At 38.6% G+C, this 19081-nt stretch overlaps 2 protein-coding genes across 5 annotated transcripts in view; one reads left to right on the top strand and one right to left on the bottom strand.

The window, feature by feature from the left end:
• CDYL (chromodomain Y like) overlaps positions 1–5023 on the top strand; it is a 106866-nt gene extending 101843 nt beyond the window's left edge. The window contains exons 6-7 of the mRNA XM_021386200.1: positions 2214–2357; positions 3227–5023. Of these exons, the coding sequence (XP_021241875.1) occupies positions 2214–2357; positions 3227–3385 (303 nt within the window). The 3' untranslated portion in view covers positions 3386–5023. The remainder of the gene's footprint in view (positions 1–2213; positions 2358–3226) is intronic.
• Positions 1–19081, bottom strand: part of RPP40 (ribonuclease P/MRP subunit p40) — a 44313-nt gene that overhangs the window by 10662 nt on the left and 14570 nt on the right. Inside the window, exons 9-13 of one of the 4 annotated variants that reach the window (XM_021386204.1) lie at positions 8121–8556; positions 7650–7758; positions 6795–6924; positions 6098–6304; positions 5157–5701 (exon numbers count right to left, since the gene is read on the bottom strand). The gene's annotated coding sequence lies outside the window, so the exon portion shown is untranslated. Of the gene's footprint in view, positions 1–5156; positions 6305–6794; positions 6925–7649; positions 7759–8120; positions 8557–19081 lie in introns of those variants that run through there. The other 3 variants (XM_021386202.1, XM_021386201.1, XM_021386203.1) reach the window with 3 other exon arrangements.

The following is a 19081-nucleotide window of genomic DNA, read 5'->3' as shown; positions in this document are numbered from 1 at the left end:
ATAGAGACCAGCTGCCTCTTAACAGTGCATGGGAGAGTTAAGGTGCTCCATGGCATCTAGGCTTGCACAGAAATGCCTTGACACACTTTCTGTTGAAAGAGGGAAACTGAGACCAGCAGCTGGCTCAGCAAAGTGTGACAGTTCCTCAGTGAAAGGAGAAGTAAGAAACCAAGTCAATGAATATGCGAGTTGGTCATGAGAACATGGTGCAAATGAAGTATTTTTATCATCTTCTTTTCTATTGCCATATTTTATTTCTTGGAAAGTAAGCAATAGGTGTGTTAAATTTCAGAGCAGATACAAGACATAGTTAGATGAACAAAATTTGTTTGGCAATGGGTCTCCAGCATACAATGTGTATAGATCTGAAGATTCCCTGTCAAAATCTGTCAGCTGAGATCACTGATGAGAGTACACATTTCATGTGAGGTTTTCTGCTAATGCTGTGTTACAGCTTGCAAAAATAAGATAATTGCACCACTAGCACTTGTTGTCTTCACATACACTCAGGAGAACAGTGTCTTTGGGGAAAAAAAAAAGTTTGGGGAAAAAAAAACCTAGCATTCATTTTTTTTACTTCATCACTTACTTAAGATCGATGTGAAGAATATGTAACTATTTGTCTTAAAGTGCTAAATTTCCTAACTCCCAGTAGACTGTCTTCACATTTTAATCAAAGCCAGTGCTGAGTATCTTTTAAAATTGAATTTAAATTTCTAAATATATTTTTTCTCCATTTCCTATTTTTTTCAGTCAAAATTGTGTATATCACTGATTTTTGCAGAGCATTTCAAGTCAGTACTGTTTGTGTATAATCTGGAAAATTAAAAGGCATAACTATGACAAATCTTGTGTAATTAAGCTTGCTGGAACCTTTCACAGAAGGTATTACTAACAGGGATATATAACTTATAAAGATTCTAGAAAACATTCCTTTTCACAAGCCTACAGACCTGGGAGTCAGCATCCAAACAGCCTTGTGTTCCAAGTGTCCAGTAATGGCTTTCTCATATTTTCAATGTAAATTAGTCATTAAAGAGCAGTGAAACTGATTTCTCAAGGTTGACAATTACTCTGAGCTTTTAATCTTCACTTCAAGGCAAATATGAAGTAGAACTGTCTGTATAAGAAACTTCATTAAGAGAAATGCATAGATGGCTGTAGGGTCACGTTTAACAGGGAAGCTATTAAACAGTCACGTGTGGGATTGAAAATCAAATAAATTTACAGAGATTGTTGTATAAAATGTATTATTCTGTACCTTTATTAATGGTTTTTCAATGTGTAAGTTCTGCTGAAGATTTTTCAGTTCTTCTTGTGGTTTTTTTTTTTGTTGTTGTGGGTTGCTTTTTTTATTTATTTATTTATTTATTTAATTCCTTCCAAAAAGTCTCCTCTATCACCTTTGGAAAGAATTAGTCAGTTCAGTATTAGTCTTCCAAATAAATGGGATTGTTAATTTTCGATGAATTTGAACAGAAATCAGATTCATTCTCTTCAGTGGGTTTTGGAAACTGAACTCCAAAAGATCAGCCAGCTACTTCAAATGTTGCACCATGAATGAAATGCTATAGTGCTGAAGACATTTGAGATGGGCTCAAAATAAACCATATATTTAGGTTTTGGAATGTTCAGTATTTAAAAAAAAAAATAATTAACAGCAGACTATTTAAACCATGCTTTCTTTGCAAGACGAGCAGTTCATGGGAGGTCTACTACCAGAACTGGCTTATCTTCATAATTTACAGATAAATGTAGTTTTTTTTATTTTAATTTTTTAAAATTATTTTTAGGAAAGATTTAGTTGCTGCAAGCACTGTTCTAATAGAAAGCAAGGTGATGAGTTAATTATCATTTTATGGACCTGTCAGGCACTGTAACCTATTACCATATGTACAGTTAATTGTGTCTGCAGTACTCCAAGAAAGCTAGAGCTTATGAATGCTCACGAATACAAAACAACAAAAGCCATCTACACATTACACATTTAATCATAGACCTCTGTATTTCTATAACTACCAAAGCTGTATAGCCAGCACCACTAACCAGCTCATCTGTAGGCAACTCCTTATCTTAATTATTAAGAGTTGGAAGAGCTGTAGTCAAACTCTTTCAAATAGCGTAGGCATTTTCTTTTTTCTTTTAAGCATTTTTCCTTTAAAGAGTTCTGTCTCATTACATTTCATACCAGAAGTAACTTTTTATCCCTTCAGGCCAATGAAATGTTGTTCAGTGGAAGGAAGCTGACTGCGCAGGAAGCTTGTGCCAAAGGACTGGTCTCTCAAGTGTTTTGGCCAGGAACGTTCACACAAGAAGTAATGGTTCGAATTAAGGAACTGGTCACATGTAATTCAGTTGTAAGTGTCCTTAATTTAACTATAAGCAACTTATTGTAAGAAAATAAATAGAAATTAACGTATGGTTAAACTATGTCATTACACCCTCCCTCTCTAAAAAAAAAAAAAAAGTGATGAAACAAGGATCGCATTCTAGTATAGTAATGTCTATTAACATGGGTTTTTTTGTTTGTTTTTCTGGATTTTTTTTTTTAAGGAGTTCATATCTGATTTTTTTAATCATATGCTGTAATATGTTGTGGTTAAGAACACTGCACTTCTTAAAAACATACTTTGTTTTTAACTTAAGTATAAACGATATGGTAAGTAAGACCAACTTAGTCTAATTAACAGTGTAAACAGTTGTCCCGATCATATCTTGAGTTGTAAGTGAAATTATCAAGGAAGTCGATAACTCAGTATTTGTTTAGCAAAACTGCAGTTTTTGACAACAGGTTGAGCTTTGAGTTATTACTAATGATGCTTGTGGCACTCATGTCTGTATACTCTACTGGCAATTGCTCATGATGGCTACAACTACCGCAGTCTGATGCTTCCTTAAGGGAAGAGATGCAGTTCAAAGCAACTGTTCCATGCGTTAGAAATTGTGGATTTTGAAACAGAATAAGTGAAAAAGCCAACTTCAGACTTTTTCAATCTATTTTAAATGTTTAAATTACAGTGTCTGCCTGGTTATTAGAGAAGTTCTAGGTAACAGTATTACAGTTTGCCTTCACCAAAATGAAGTTTTCTCTAACTATCAATCATGCACATGTAGTACCTGAAAAGTTTAAAAAGCTCAAATTTATGAATAATGTCAGGATCTGTTTGTATAAAACTAAGTGCACAAGCTGCTCAAAACTGAACAAACTCTTCTTTTTCTGGCATAGGTACTTGAAGAATCCAAAGCTCTAGTACGTAATATTATGAAGGTGGACTTGGAACAAGCAAATGAAAAGGAGTGCGAAGTTTTGAAGAAAATCTGGGGCTCAGCACAGGGGATGGACTCAATGTTAAAATATCTGCAGAGAAAAATTGATGAGTTCTGAGGAGACGCCCATTGACACTGGAATTGTACTTCTTGGACAGCAGGGCAAACAAAATATGCCCATTTTAAAACCTATATAAACTCACCCCTTGCTCTGCTTGGGAACAGTAGTAAATCTTCCCCTTCCCCCCCTTTTATTGTCAAGGGGTATGAAAGTACTGTATCACTTAAATTTGAACAAAACTCCTTTCTCCCGATTGTTTTGTGTGTGCGTGTATATATATGCACATGCATAAAGTAAGTATGTGTGCACATCTAACTTTTCTCTAGATATAAAAGGTAATGTGTGAGTGTGTACACAGACACGCACACACAAGGTAAACAATGACAGAGAGCACTATCAACCCTCTCTTTAAAGGCTCTAGTTTTGGTCATCATTGGCTAGTATTGTATCAAATAGAGAATGGATTAAAAAGTGAATGGTGTTTCATTATTTTCTGTGTGGCAGGGAAGTCTGGAATAATGCTTTTCTTTTATCATTAGAATACAGAATTGAAACGGGTATTAGCCAGCCCTTACTTTCACTGCCCAACAAGTCAGCCTAGAGATAAGGCACTGTCTGAGAAGAAGGTTGACGTACCTCAAATAACAGAACATCCTAAAATTTTTCAGATCAACTCCTTGAAGTTTAAATCACAAGTATCACCCAAAAGAGAGTGAGCTCAGGATTAATGCTAAGGAAACACTCCTGTCCTTTTTTGGGGAGAGGTATAGAGGGGTGGGAGGAATAGAGCAGGAACGTGTTTAACTCTTACCCAGATAACATGAAGAAACCACTGTCTCTTGGGGAAGGACAATGAGGGGAAGTAGGGGGAAAGTGGAGGGGAAAGGAAAAAAAAAAAAGACAAAAAAAGCTTGTTTTGCAGTATTAGTGAATCACTGAATATCTATGTATGAATATCCTAAGTTATAAGTTAGTCTTAGTGGGTTTTCAAATAGCCTTTTTTTTTTTTTTTAAATAACTACATAAGTGCTTCTGTTGCTGGGTGAGAATACTACTTTATATACAGTTGTTTGGGTTTTTTTTCCGTATTTGCTGGTTTAATTGATGTATTACACCAAAAAAGCATTTTATGTTCATAAATTTTAGGTTCACTTAGAATATATTATTTAATAAGTTAAAATTCTTTTGGCACACTATTAAGTAAAAAAAAAAACTTTTAAAAAAACTACCTTATATTAGATGTTTAATGTTCTTTGTCTACGCTTTTTTTATTATTTTAAATATACACTATATACAGTATGGTGTAAAAGAGTGCCCTGTGTAAATAGACCTATTTTGCATTCCTTTCAGGAGTGGTTATTGATTCCTGACTGCAGATATCTATTATTATTTGGGTATCTGTGCTTGCAATCTTATTGAATGTATTATGAAGAATGGAATAGAAATCAAACCTTATTTTTGTACAGTTTTGAAGTTTTTACTTGGAACTGACCCACCTCCCCTTCCCAGTGGAGAGCTGTACAGTGTGTAAATCTGCCTTTACCTTGGATTGGTACAGTATTTTTGCATCTGTGGGACCTACTTTTTTGTTCTAGTAGTTTGAACTATATATAAACTGTACAATCTGTAAAGTTTTTATAGAATAAATATTCAGCTGTGAAAACTGGTTAAATAAAACTAATATTTCTTAACACATTTTAAATGTGGTTCTCATACAGTTGTCTTTTTCAAAGACAGTTCTGATTTTAGAGGAAGCATTGCTTAAATCCTGCAAATTTATGACTTCAATATTCATGTTTTACTCTGTCTAATGTATACAAGCTCTTACTTGTTTCCTTTAATGAAAAGCTGAAAATCAGTTGGTGGTTGTAAACTGTACCGATATTTTCTCTGAGATGAGGTGAACAGAGGAAGATGTTGTTGAAGTTTTAATTCTTTTGTTATGGATAGTAAAGAACATTCAGTACGTGTGTTCGGCAGCCTCTTAGGAATAGGTCATTTTCCCAATAATTCCATGGTAAAGAAAATCTGAGTTCCTTGTTTGATTTTATAGAGAAGGGGAAGGAATCATATATTATCTAATGTTATGTAACAAGTCAAACTAAAAGGTTTAAATATGTTATATTTAAATATGTAATATTAACAACCCTTCTCTGGCACCGTGAAGAGGCATTTGGGCATAGGTTGTATTTATTTCAGCTTGAGGATTGTTTATGCTGACCTTACATACAAAAGAATTTCATTGAAACAGCAGACTGGACCTAGAGGTATGTAGAGGAATTACACCAATTGGAGGTCAGTCAATTCAAATGGAAAAATAATTCCATTTCCTTCATTTCGTGCTGTTACTATGCCTACAATTTGCATATTCAGCTGCAAATAAATTAGAAAAAGCCATTAGTTCAGACCAATTTCTGTACACAATAACTTTACACTTATAAATTACGCTCTCATTCATAAATAACGTACATATCAGTACATTGGACTACACAGATATTGTTTCCTTAGGAAAATACTGTACAGTTCTGTATAGGTCAGGAAGTACCCTTGGTGTGCAATAGTTACTGACGTGCAATACTTGCCTATGGAGGTTCTGAGGATTTTTTGTTTTTCATTCAAGATCAGAAGCATTCAGCAGAAACCGTTAAACAGTAGAGGATAGATGTAGTTATACTTGAAGAGGTCATACAGAGAGTAAACAAGAAAGGGTTCTTTATTTCTCTGGCTCTAGAATGAATATATGGAAGCAATGTAAACTGAACATCTTACCCAACAGGAGAGGCCCATGCAGCAAGGCATGTTGAAGGGTTGAAGTAAAACATACTGTGCTCTTTTTTTCAGCCTCCCCTCAAATCTAAATTGCTGCCATCAGTCCCAGTCCACAGGAGCTGTGTCTCCAATAGTTGTAGGTATGTAAACCTACTGTAGTCTTCTCTTATGATTTCTGCAGGGTTTACAATTACAGGTTTCCTAACACTGCAGGGAAAAAAAAAGTAATTTAAATTACATGTATAAGGAAACATGGCAAAAATGTAAGGATTTTTTTCCCCATCAAATATCTGATAGGTAGTAGAACTTTACTTTCAGCTGCTCTCACATAGAAATTCTGTGCCTCCAAAAACTGAGGAGCTTGTATCTGAAGTAGGTATGACCATAGGCACTAGAGCAAACAGCACATGGTTAAGTACTGGCAATTGGGTTGGAGTAAGCCTTCCTCACAACATGTTGCATTACATTTGAGTTCATTTTGAGTTAAATAAAACTACTTTTCTCCTGTCAGGAAACAAGACTAGATAAGCCAGAGTTTGAAGAATGTACTTGGAACTGGTTGAAAGCCACATGCATACTCTTCTCTTGATTTGTTACTTTGAGTAGAAATAGAAAGCGCAGCAACATTTTTGCTCTGTGTAAGTTAACCTACAACAAACAAAAGGTTTTTTGGGGTAAGCTGAAGAGCTCAACTCACCTAGAGCTCTTTCCCTTGTTCCAAGTTCCAAATTTGCCCAGACAGCATTTCAGGCAGTTTCCTTCAGAGAATCCTTCACTGTATTGCTGTCATTGCTAAAGGGTACTTCTCTGTACTTCAGAAGCTTGTTCTGAAAACAAGGCTCAGGGGAATTTAATCACTTTGTTAGGCGAGATCCATTTCTTTAAGCTATGCTTACTTGAAATTAATTGAAACACACATAATACTGGAGCTATAACTGCATTCCTTTGCACTGATGCAAATTCATTACGCTTTACCCCAACAGTGGGCAAAATAGAACTGTAAACAGCTAGAGAATGTGGCAGTAAACACCATTTCTGGCTGAGACGATGGGAGAGACCTTCAATAAAATGGGTCAATGACCTACCTAGGTTTGTTGGTGGAAGCTGAGGTACTTCATGTTCTTCTGGGCTGCGACAAGTATGAGTAGGAGGGAGGAGATACCTCTCAACTCATTTACAGTTATCCTTATGATTTTCTATGCTAAGGAACTGCCAGCAGCTGTCAACACTCAGACAGTCTTACAGCGCTATATCAGAGGCTGAGTTGGCAACCTTAAATCATGCAGCACAAGAGCACAGTAATGCTGAAGATGGCACACAAGTACATTTTCCTTTCCAAAGGAAGATGTAAGCATCAGGATGAGAACCGTGATATGGCACAAGACCACCATGTTGTATTCCTGTTCTGTACTGCCCTGCATTTTTCTAGAGAATACTTCAGTTACAGGTCTTTGCTTTTTCTTCCCCCCCCCCCCCCACTCTTGAGGAACATGACTAGCAGATGGTCATGCACCAGCCTTTCAAATACAAGGAGAAAAAAATACATAAATACCATGTGAGGCACTCACTCCCAGGATGAAGGGTTTGATGTGCAAAGATTCTGAAGTGCAGTACAAAATACAGCAATGGAGATGGAGTTCTTCTGGTCCTACTCATGGCTCCTGCACAGGGAAAAATAAATAAGGGTAATTGGAAACCACACAGACACAGCAGATAAGTTCTTAAAGCAGCTGCATGAAGAAATAAAGGAATAGCTAAAGGAATATCAGTTACTCTCCCTTAAATCCTCATTCTTATCACCCTCAGTGTTAGAGGAGATAAACATCAGGTGAACATGTACCCGTTCAATACATCAATGCAGAGTACATTATCAGTACACATGCCTAAACTCATGCAGACTACAAGGCTCACATTTGCAGGACCTGGTCCTTATAGCAGACTTCAACTACCCTCATATCTGCTTGAAGGATAACACAGAAAGGAGAAGGCTTGAGCTGGGGAACTCATCAACGTATGTAAATACCTGAAAGAACAGTGTAAAGATGACAAAGCCAGGCTGCTGGCATCCAGTGCCAGAGCAAGATGCTGTGGGCACAAACTGAGATGCGGGAGAGTCTATCTGAACATCAGGAAACACGCTTCCAGTGCGAGGGTGACTGGGCACTCAGATAAGTCTCTTGGAAAGGTCTGAGATCTTCAGAAGCCTCCTGAACACAGTCCTGGACAACCAGCCCTCAATGGCCCTGCTCGAGCAGAGGCTTGGACCAGGTATCTTCCAGCTGCCTCTTCCACTCTCAGCTGTTCTGTGAATATTGTATTTTTATTCCTTCCATTTTCCAACAATCCAAACATCATCTACAATCACTACGGCTAGAGCTGCAGGATCATCAGGCTCTGCAATGTTACATATTTTAGTCTTTTGAGAATCCAACATCTTGTAGTAGATGGTACGAAATCTCCTAGAACAGAAATGAACACAAAGTGACTTGTGGGTTTTGGGCAAGGCAGGGATCATCCTTGACTCTGGTAAAAAGCATAAGGAAAAAGTCTTGCTTGTTTCTTCAAGGATAAACAGGATTGTTAAAGAAAACAAATATACAAGCCTTTTATATAGTGCCTGAAATATTGCTTTAGCCTCAGTAGCTTAAAACTTTGCATTTTTTCCCCAAGATCAGACCAATCAAGCTGCAGAGCAATCCAGTCATTCTGCAGTGTAACCAAATGGACTACCAAAGACAACAGCATGTAGTTTCAGCCATCAGTTCCAATTTAACACATTTTATTACATTCTCTGGATATAACTTACTAAACATACACTAGAAACTACATAATCCTGCACAGAGAGAAGTCAATCCATAATGCTATAATAAAACTATTTCCTGGATTCTGTTTTCTGAAACTCAATCATTATAACCCTACACACCCACCTCCACCAAAATGTCCTAATTACCAGACAAAACCCAGAATACTAACACTATTCAAAGTGTTGGAATCCCTGCCTCTCCCTAATCAGTTAATTCTCACAAAGTTCTAGTACCACCTGTGTTACTGGGAGCAGACGCTCATACTGAGCCCCTCGACTCAAGCACAATCACATGCTGCACCAACTGCCTACTGCCAGTAGCAATTTTGTGAAATGCCGACGATGCTCCACATACATAAAACGTATGTATGTGAAATTCACTGAGTTTGTCAGGCTGGACTGGGATCTTTGTCAAACACTATTATTTAAAAACCAAAAACTAGAAAACCTGCTAAGCCAGGAGCAAATAAAACACAGTACATAAACCATACTTGCACTTCAATTGTATAAAAACATGAAAGTAAGTAACACAGTTTTCTTTCAGTGTTAAGTTTCCATACGGTCTATTACATCACAGGACTACTATTGTCATAGAAGCACACTGTGATCAAACACCAGAAGGCAGACAAATATTCCCCTTTCTTCTCACCACCCCTCCCCGCTGGGCTTTATGTACAGAAAGAGCACCAGCAATGAAAGCTGGCAATCTGCTAAGTCCTGAACTTATGTTCTGGAAGAACTTTTTTATTCAAAGTAACAGTTAACAACAAAGCAAAGCTAGGAGCTTCTAAATGAGATGACCCCTTGAATCAAAGGGATCAAAATAAGAAAGCAAAGGGAAGCAACATTGCCCACCAAAGGTTTTTTTGCTTGCTTTGTAGGCCTCGTGATCAGTAATGTCAAAATAAGGGTCTGCAAACTGAACTTTGTGATCACAAGAGCTGAGCTGTGACACCCACAGAAGCAGCTGTAAAATCAGCATTACACTAAGAATGATTGATACCACTCTTGCATTTTTGAGTGTTTATGGAATAATTATGTGCTCATTTATACCAACATAAAGTTACATTCAAGATACAAATTAAGCACATCTATACATCCAGAAGAAGGGAAAGAAACATGTAAGGTTTTCATTCCAATTTTCATAAAGCAAAACAAATTTGATTGCTAAATTTTCAAAAACAAAAAACTAATACAGCAGTCTTTATAATATATATATATATAAAATAAATATGCCTCATCAAAATTGTCCCAAAGATCCCCAAGATAATTTAGTCAGCTAAGAATAAATGTAACTTTGCCAGCGTCTAGAAAGGTACACAATCTCTGACTTGAGATTTGGAGGCTTCAGAAATCGTCAGCATTGTTTGGTACCCCCAAGAAGTTGGTTTGAACACAGGAAATGCCCTGATGGAAAATTTCTAGCCAGCAGTCTGCCATAACCTGACACATCACCATTACTTCCCCATCTCACACACCCCTGGTGCTCCTCTCGGTTCATATCAGTGAAGAGCAACTGTACCCCAGGAAGAGCTTCAGCACCAATGGCAAGAACCTATGGCACACTCCCCAGAACCACGTTATCACTGAACACACAGTGCCCAATAGTACAAGGCACAAGCAAGATAAGCGTTGGATTTTGTCTCTCAGACCACTTCCTCATCACAAACTGGAACTGTGAGGGCAAGGAGAATGAGAACATCACATCATGAATGCACAAAAGAAAAAAAAGACAGTCCCCCTGCAAGAACATCAGAATAAAGATCTTTCAAATCTGTTTTTCCTATGTCCTAGCAGCAAGACCAAGCTTTCCTGCTTGGGGCAGAAGGGATTCAACCCTAAGAAAGGGAGGCTCTTGCTCGCTGCTCTCTGTGGAAAAACTGCATTTGTCAGAGCTGGATAGCTCTGACTGCTTCTCTGTGGGAACCCCTGAGGGAGAAATAAGGATCTCCTCAGAACTGATGTGAGCATGTAAGACTTTCTTGAAGAAGGAAAGAAGCAAGGCACAAGAAATCCAAGGCAAGAACTGCAACTATTCCTAGCAATCATGGCAATTGCAGCTTTTTAAGTCAGGCTGGCCAGGTGCCCAGAATGGGTAAGCAATCCTGAACCAGCAGCACTGACAGGCATATGAGAGCTGGCATGGCTCAGGAGCGATGCAAGATGGCTTCCAACTTTTCAAAAATCTCAGCTACACTTTCATGCTCTTTTTTTTTTTTTTAAATCATCATTTAAAATAATAAACCTAGAATTACTCCAGGATGGTGAAGTTTGATTTTTCCAACAGTATGAGGTTCAGACACACAGCTGTCATTAAAGGCTTATCAGTCAAATTTCGCTTTTAATTCTAAATGTTCCTTAAAATTTATTTATGATCCTTAAACAGCTGATTGCACAAACACAATGCATAACATGCAACCCGCACAAGTATATTCTGTATGGACTACTTATCCCAAAAGTTCACAACTTCAAATTCAATTTCATGCTCACGTCTCACTGACCCAATGTTGTTCCAGCAAAATTTCTGAATCCAGCACTTCTGGAGACCAGAAGCACTCATGAAATGGCAAAGCAGAGTCTCCCTGCACAGCTTTGGGAGCTTTGCTTTAAAGATTCTTGGTCCAAGATTCTACGCGATAGAGAAACTTTCACAAGCAGTTCTAGGAACTCTGAAGGTAGATAGATATCAGGCATCCTTTACTTGTACCTCGTGTTGTAAACAAAAATGAATAGGGTTTGTTGTTTTTGTTTGTTTGTTTTTTTAAACCAAAGGATGCTGGAATACTATTATTTCATACTGTTACTTGCCCTGCATGGGCTTTTCATGCCTAGAAAGAGTTAATCTGAATAGCAGTGTTCCTTCTTTAGCTTCAACTATGCATTCCCTGACCAATTTGTATGAAGACGGAAAGACAAAGTTATAAAAAATTGTGTCCATCAGTTATACTGATAGAAGGGGCAGAAACCATAGGAAACAGGAGACCCTGAGAGGCTGTGTACTACATTCTTCTTTGGCTTTCTCATCAGCACAGCATCCAGCAACATACTTAACATCCTTCACCCCTCTTTGCTGCGTTGCCATTATCCCAGAGTAACTCTGAAGCAGAACTTTAGAGAAGTTCAGAATAGCTCTTACTAACAATGTGCAAAACCATTTGCCATCTAACGGGGTTAGAAATACCTACAGAAGGAACACAGGTGTGCTGGAAGTCTGGTACCCATCTTGCTTCACCTGTCTGGAGCTGGTACCATACTGCATTTCCTCAAAAACCAAGATCCTAAGGCATTCAGGTTCCTAAGCTCCCATTCACACATGTATAAGGTAGCTCGTGAGCGTTGGTGGCTATGAGCCACTGGAAATTATACTCATTATCTAATTTTAACAGGCTCGTCTTTCTTAATGATCTTTTTTTTATAATGAGAGAATAAACAGTCCCTTGGGATCCCATTTTATTTCTCTTCAGGCCTTTTTAATTTGCTAGTTTCTCAGGCCTTGATGCCAGCTTCCCACATACTCAGAATCACATAAATCACAATTGTATCTAATTTGCATCTTTTCTAATAAAAAAGAAGGCCTATTTCTCTCGTAGTGCTATGTCTTTGGGCATACTTCTAATGTCCCACAGAGCTGCATCCAATTCATAGCAGTACAAAAATGACTGGAGCATAGCAAATCTTTTGGTTGCCTTCATTCCAACCTTAGTTTCTTTTGCTGCTATCTTTCCCACAAGTTCCACTTGATGCCTACTAACACAATGCACAGCACGCTGGCTCTAGATTCGCTCTTTATGCTACTCGACAATTCTCTTTTCCCCAGCCCCCTACCATCTCAGTACTTTATTTATTCTGCCGACTTGTGCCAAACACTGACGTCATAGTTTGAGTCTTCAGTTTACTCGCATCCCTCGCTCTTCTCCTTATTCTGTTGCTGCCTCTTCCCTTTCCTTATAAACATTATCAAGTCTGAATAACTCCATGTTTTTCAAATCTGTATTTACATAATGGACAGCTGTAATGTATTTTCCTTTTCCACATCTCACTAAAACCTGGCAGCTCACAACACTCAGTCCTTGTGCATTCACACATCTACAGAGAAAATTTGGAGATCACAGTGACATGGGGGGTTAAGAAATACGAAGCTTATTTCGGCTTTGCCATGATTCTGACTCCTAGCAGCCAACTTGCCTCTTTCAAAGTGTCATTTTTCAACAAAACCCCTGGGCTTTAAGACTTTAATTCATCCTAAAACTACATGCAGATGAGCAGGTTCCAGCCAGCTCTCATTTGCCACAAAGCCAACGTGCTAATACAGCTCCATCCTTGCTTTCAAAAACCTTGTGACAGACTAATTAATGTAATAGTCCAGACTTCTCTTTGGCTAGCTCCAACTCCCTTCCCGGAAAGCTCCCCCTAGCTCTTTACAATACCTTCAAACTGTTTTTCACCATCTCATACAATTATTGTTTTTGACAGTCTGTCTCAGAATTTCCATGCACCAACATTTTCCATCACCGAGGCAAGCCAGAGAAAAAAAAGAGGAAAAATAAGGCATGATAGATCCATTTTGTACTTCACTCAGTATCTCCAAAAAACGTTCTGTGACAGTATTCTGCTGGCAGTGACATCCCAAGAACAGCTACAGGGACGCAGGACAACAGGCTATATCTGTCACCACAGGCAAGGACAAACTTTCTGAGCCTTACGAACCACCAAACAAGTTTGAAAGCACTGGCTTGGGGGAAGCATTCTGAAGCACATTTCCTTTCTCTCTGTCCTTTTTCCATCAATGGCAAAACCTTTTCTGGAACTTCGCCACTTTTGTCCAAGTTTGCTTTACTTACTTATTTTTTGTTTGTTTTTAACATTTGGAAGCAATGAAAGGCAGAAGGCAGAGGTGGATTTTTTTTTTTTTACCCTCTCTGCAGTAAACCTGACTGTAGTAATTTCCAAGCTATGGACACAGCAAAACATCTGGAGGAGTTAAATTAACAAAAACAAACAAAAAAAATCCACGAAATCGAAAGAAATGTAAGTCCACAAGAAGACAGCTACTTATTTCTACTTAGAAATGCAAAGTTCTTCAAAAAAAATCTGACTCAGTGACCCACACTCAGGGCCACATAAAACAGCTCGGAGACCATGAGAGGACAGAGCTTAAGGGCTGACAACAGATGATTTAATCAAAGACATACCATCCTCAGTGATACTTACAAGACAGCTTATCATATGTAGTTTACAAATTTTATATTTCATAAGCATTCTCGTGCCATAAGAAAGCAAGGACAAGAATCCATGGTGGTTTGTTACAATGGTAACCAGACTCTTGACTTCTGCATGGATGTTGGCACTTGGAAATCTTCTCTTAGAACGGGGCAGTATCTTCTCATTGGACTGGGGATGGAATATATCTAAATATGGACAGAAGAATTGGCAGGGCAGGCTGTTGTAATTTTACCTTTCCTAATAAAACAAGTAATTTTTAAGAAATTCAGGACACTGTGGAGGAACGTCGGAATTCACAGTTTACACTGAAATCTTAACACTGTAAAGATTTCTGTTGTGTAGACAGAAGCTGTTCTGTCCACATGGCTCTTACTGAGTTTGGAGAAGTAAAATAGAGCAGATCCTCAACTCAGTCTTAAAATACTGTATCTTTTTCTCAATTGCTATCTAAAAGATCTCCCTTCAAGGCAGAATTTATCACATTTAGCCTCAGTCCAAGACCAACTTCTAAATTATTCTAGTTTTTTTTTCCTTATCCCCTTTTACTTCTCTGTTGTTACCAAATTGAATTCAGGAGAAGGAGAAGGGCACCACAGCCATTTTAGAGCAGTAATTGTGTAAGGTTGCACACTTCAAGGTGCTTTTACTTTGCCCTCATAATTTATAGGGACAAGAACTCATGACACTTTGAACAAAATCTGCTCCATAAAGCAATTCCTATGCTATTAAAAAGTCTCCGTCAAACTTCTGTCTTACGTTAGCACTGCAATTCTCCATCCCGCCTTTGTTTCTGAATCATCTTTTCGGGGTCTTCCAGAAAATGACATCTAAAATGACAGTTCTCCGAGAAAACAAAAAGAAAAAGAACAACCCAAGAAGAAAACCACAAAAATACAATACCACCACCGTCTTGGAGATGTAGTATTCGCGAGTCAAACCGAGAGCTTTTTGTCTGAATGGTGGTTGTCAGATTGCTCTTCCACAAGAGAGGCCAAGAACTCCACAGTTTTTATTTCCTGGAAACAAACACTGCTTGCTTATCCACACAGCCTGTGGCAAACGCTGGCCAAGTGCAGGGTAAGCAGGCCCCTGGGCAGGCACTCTGCCTTCAGCAATGCCTATGTCCCTGGCTGGTTGCTCAGTTTCAGCACAGTAAACAATTAGAGAAACTACGCAAGTAAATGCAGGAGGAACACTTGAACTTTCTCAACGGACCTACCAACACTGGTGTAATTAAAAAGAAGAAATAGCCATTCTGGACTACAGAGTATCAAAACAGTCCTGAATGGGGCAGACCTACCTTCTGATAGGCATGAAGAAAAAAAATATTCTCCACAGCTCCTCTTCCTAGAGGTCCTCAGCATATAGTTAACTTGGTCAGGCCATGGATTACAGAAGGAGCAGGAAAAACAGCATCTGGATCTAAGGATGTCTCAAATTGAGCAGAAACTTAACAGCAACTCCACTTTCAGCCCCCAGGGAAGAAAATTCAGTGTAGGTTTTCATTCACAAAAGAAGTAAGTCTATAGAATAAAAATTGGCTTTTCCACTCACATTACCAATGTCAGTGAGAAGTTCTGCATAGAGCATGTGTGTTTTCTTACATGGAAGTGTCATGGCTATGCTCCAAGTTCCCAGTTCCATAGGAGCTATATAGAGAGGTTCCCACGGCCAACAATACCTCAGGGAATTGAAAGGAAGAAGCTACAGGAATGCTTCCCTATTTAAAAATGCATTTACTTCTGTTCAAGCAAAGGCATAAAGGAGAAGGGCTTGCATACATAAGTGAGATTGAGCTGGAGGCCCTTTTGAAGCCATAAGTTAAACACAATGCTGAGAAGCTGTGTAATCTTGTCCCTCTAGATCTTTACACAAGGCAAGGAGCTTTTAGTTCACCTTCATCTAACTTGGTTTAATATGTATATTTTTAGAGCATTGCTTGGGGAATAGTAAAGGGAACCTGGCAGAAAGAAGTTGAAGGAAAAAAATAATAAAAAATAAAGTCTCTGACTGCCTGAGAAACCAGGGAACCAAATAGCATCTTACTGATTCCGCAAAGCTCCAGGAACTCTATCAACAGGGATCAAAACTTGACTCCTAGAACTCATGTATTATCCTCAGAATACAGTACTGGCTGCTTCCCACCAGACACACCAATTTCTGTCCAGATCACATTGAATTGACATGCTTGTAATGGAAGCCACAATTAATAATGTTTCAACAAAACAATACATGGAAATTCAGCCATGTCTCTCTGCTCACTTTACAGGGAAGTCCTAAAGCTAGAAATCTGAGCCTTCCTCTTGGGGAAAATAGAACAATGAATCTTGCTGCAGAGTAACATATTCAAGGCAATTAATTACAAGAGATTCAGCTCACAAAGTCACACTCTGAGTATGACTGGAACATAAATAGATTAGCAACCACTAAGGATTGCTTTCCTCCTGATCTGAAAAGAATGTTCCCTCTTTGCTTTTGTAGCCTTTAATGATGCACAACCATTCTTTTAACAAGAAAAGCCATTTCACATTTTTATAAATATCCCAAATGCTTCACGTTACCCTTAGTTACCCTTCATCTCTCCATTCTCGACAATGTTGCCAACAGAGTCATGCTTTCCAGTAACTACAGTCTTGCCTTAAGCAGAATAAAACCTATGCCACTTCCTTCATTTACATCATTCCCCAGACAGGTGGAGAAAAGATATGACTTGTTTTGCCCTGGAGCTCTGGTCAAAGCCACTGCTCTCTGATCAGCGGTCTTCAGAGGAAAACAGATGCGGCCAGAGCTGATTACAGGTTTTGAAGTTTTGTAAGCACTGCATGCACCTATAGCTATCTCAACGTGCTTTACACAGCAAGTAGCATCGCAGAGTCTGAGGCACTGAAACTGTCAGAGCAGCACAGAACTGCAAAATTACTTGTACAAGGTCACCCAGCGATTTGTTATAAGAACCCAGCTCTCTCTACCACAGTCCTTCAGGCAGCTCTCCCACCTCAACCTCCCCTCTTCTCCCCACTCCTTCCCCATGCAAAAAAAAACCAAAACACCAACAACAAAATCCCTTTTTCCATTAAATCATACCAAGCTAAACTGCAGAACGAGAAGAATCTGGAGGTGCTGGTGCACCTTCTCCTTCAGATTCCTGTTGAATCAGTCACAAATATATGATAGAACATTTACACCAACAATGGGAAAACAAACAATACCAATGCTGTCATAAATCTTATAAAAGATTTTTTGAACGCATTTAAATAAGTTTATGGGGCTGCAACTTCTTGTTCTGACATCAGGAGCTCTAAAGTTGGATTTATTATCTAACAGCATAACAGGCTCAAGAACTGATGCTTAGCCACTTGGTTTTATGTCTGCCCTGCAAAAGCTGTCAGCTAGTTTGCTTCAATAACAACAACAAAAAAAAGATACCTCACTCCGTAACGTGCAGTCTGTGATGGTCCGATGACAGTGTAGTGCCCAGCTCGACAAGGCTATCACCCCAATGCCAAATTTTGGTGTCAAACTACAAGAACTTTTAAAATTTGTGGTGTAACACAGCACTAGCTTCCCACAGTGACTTAAATTATACTCTCAAAACACATACTCAATTTAGTAGTGTTAAAGAAAGGCACAAAATTTAACAATAGCAACGATTAATCAATACATAAACTATTTTTCGGCTACAACCACTAATGAAACCCAGTCTCTCTGCACACTCTACAACCCTACCAGTATACAACGTAGAAATCTTAAGATCCTTGGTATCTAGTGAACTTAGAAGTTTGGCTTAGATCTTAATAACAATATTACTATTGATGCTCAACTATATTTGATAGTGGGCGAGGATAAAGGAAACATTCAGCACTGCCAGACAAAACAGCATATACTATTGCTTAGAATGTTATTTAATTACAAAACATACTCATTTTCTAGTAATTGAAGTCCACCATATTGCTACAACATGGCCTACAAAAAGAAACTTGGCATAGCCACCTCCCCTTACTCTGGAAAGCCAAGAACTGTTCAAATCACTTCAGCTCTCTTTTTTCACTCCTGTATATGGCCGCATTAAAACGGTTTACACGGTGCTGGAAGCACACTTCCAAGAATGAATCAGAAGCCTTTTTTTTGCTCTGCCAGCAGAGGTTCCCACCTTCCCAGAAGGTGGGAATTTCATAGCCCACTCATTGAATTAGTCTCTGTTTTTGCTCTTTAAGCTCTATTCTGGGAGTAAAAATGATTGGAACACTTCAAACATGTTCCAGTATAGCCACCACATAAACAAATACTAAAAACAGACCTAATGCATGTAATTATCACTTAATTAACAGTACTAGAGGAACTACAACCTAGTACCTAGAGCACTGGCCTAGCTATAATAAGCCTTCATTCAAACAGCAGATCAGTCACTGACTTGCTATGTAACTTCATGAGAGGGGAAAGAAATACTTCCCTAAGCCTCCCTTTTCCTTTTGACTTTTTGTCTTACCTATTTATTTTGCAGCTTTCTTTTTGCAGCAGGAGCTCTCCTTCCATTAATCCCTTTTACCTCTCTGTCAAGTGGCCTTAGATCAGCTCTCATTCTTGTCTCCTGCATTACAGAATTAAGCTGTGCTGTCTTGCTGCTTTCTCACTATAACCATAGCATGTTTAGAATCTCTTTGGATTGCTGAAGTTCTTCTTCCTCATCCTTAACTCTAATTTTCTTAGATTCCCTCATGTTAGTATTACTTCATATCATTATTACCTCAAAACAAAACAGCGCTACCAAAGTTAAGTCCTCTTCCTGCCATCTTCAGTCACATATTTCCCAGCTTGCTGCAAGATCACCCATTAACCTCTCATTAAAATCCCCTTTCCTTCCATCAGCCCAGAGGAAGAGTGGCACAGCTCAGCAGAAGAGCTGAGGTTAAAGCAGAGCACTGTTTTCTTAGCTCTCAAAGAACGTCTTATCACTGTCC

The sequence above is a fragment of the Numida meleagris genome, chromosome 2 (assembly GCF_002078875.1).
Source record: "Numida meleagris isolate 19003 breed g44 Domestic line chromosome 2, NumMel1.0, whole genome shotgun sequence".
NCBI classification, from domain to species: Eukaryota; Metazoa; Chordata; class Aves; order Galliformes; family Numididae; genus Numida; species Numida meleagris.
Note: the sequence above shows the minus strand (reverse complement) of the source record. Positions and strands in the feature narration are given on the sequence as shown.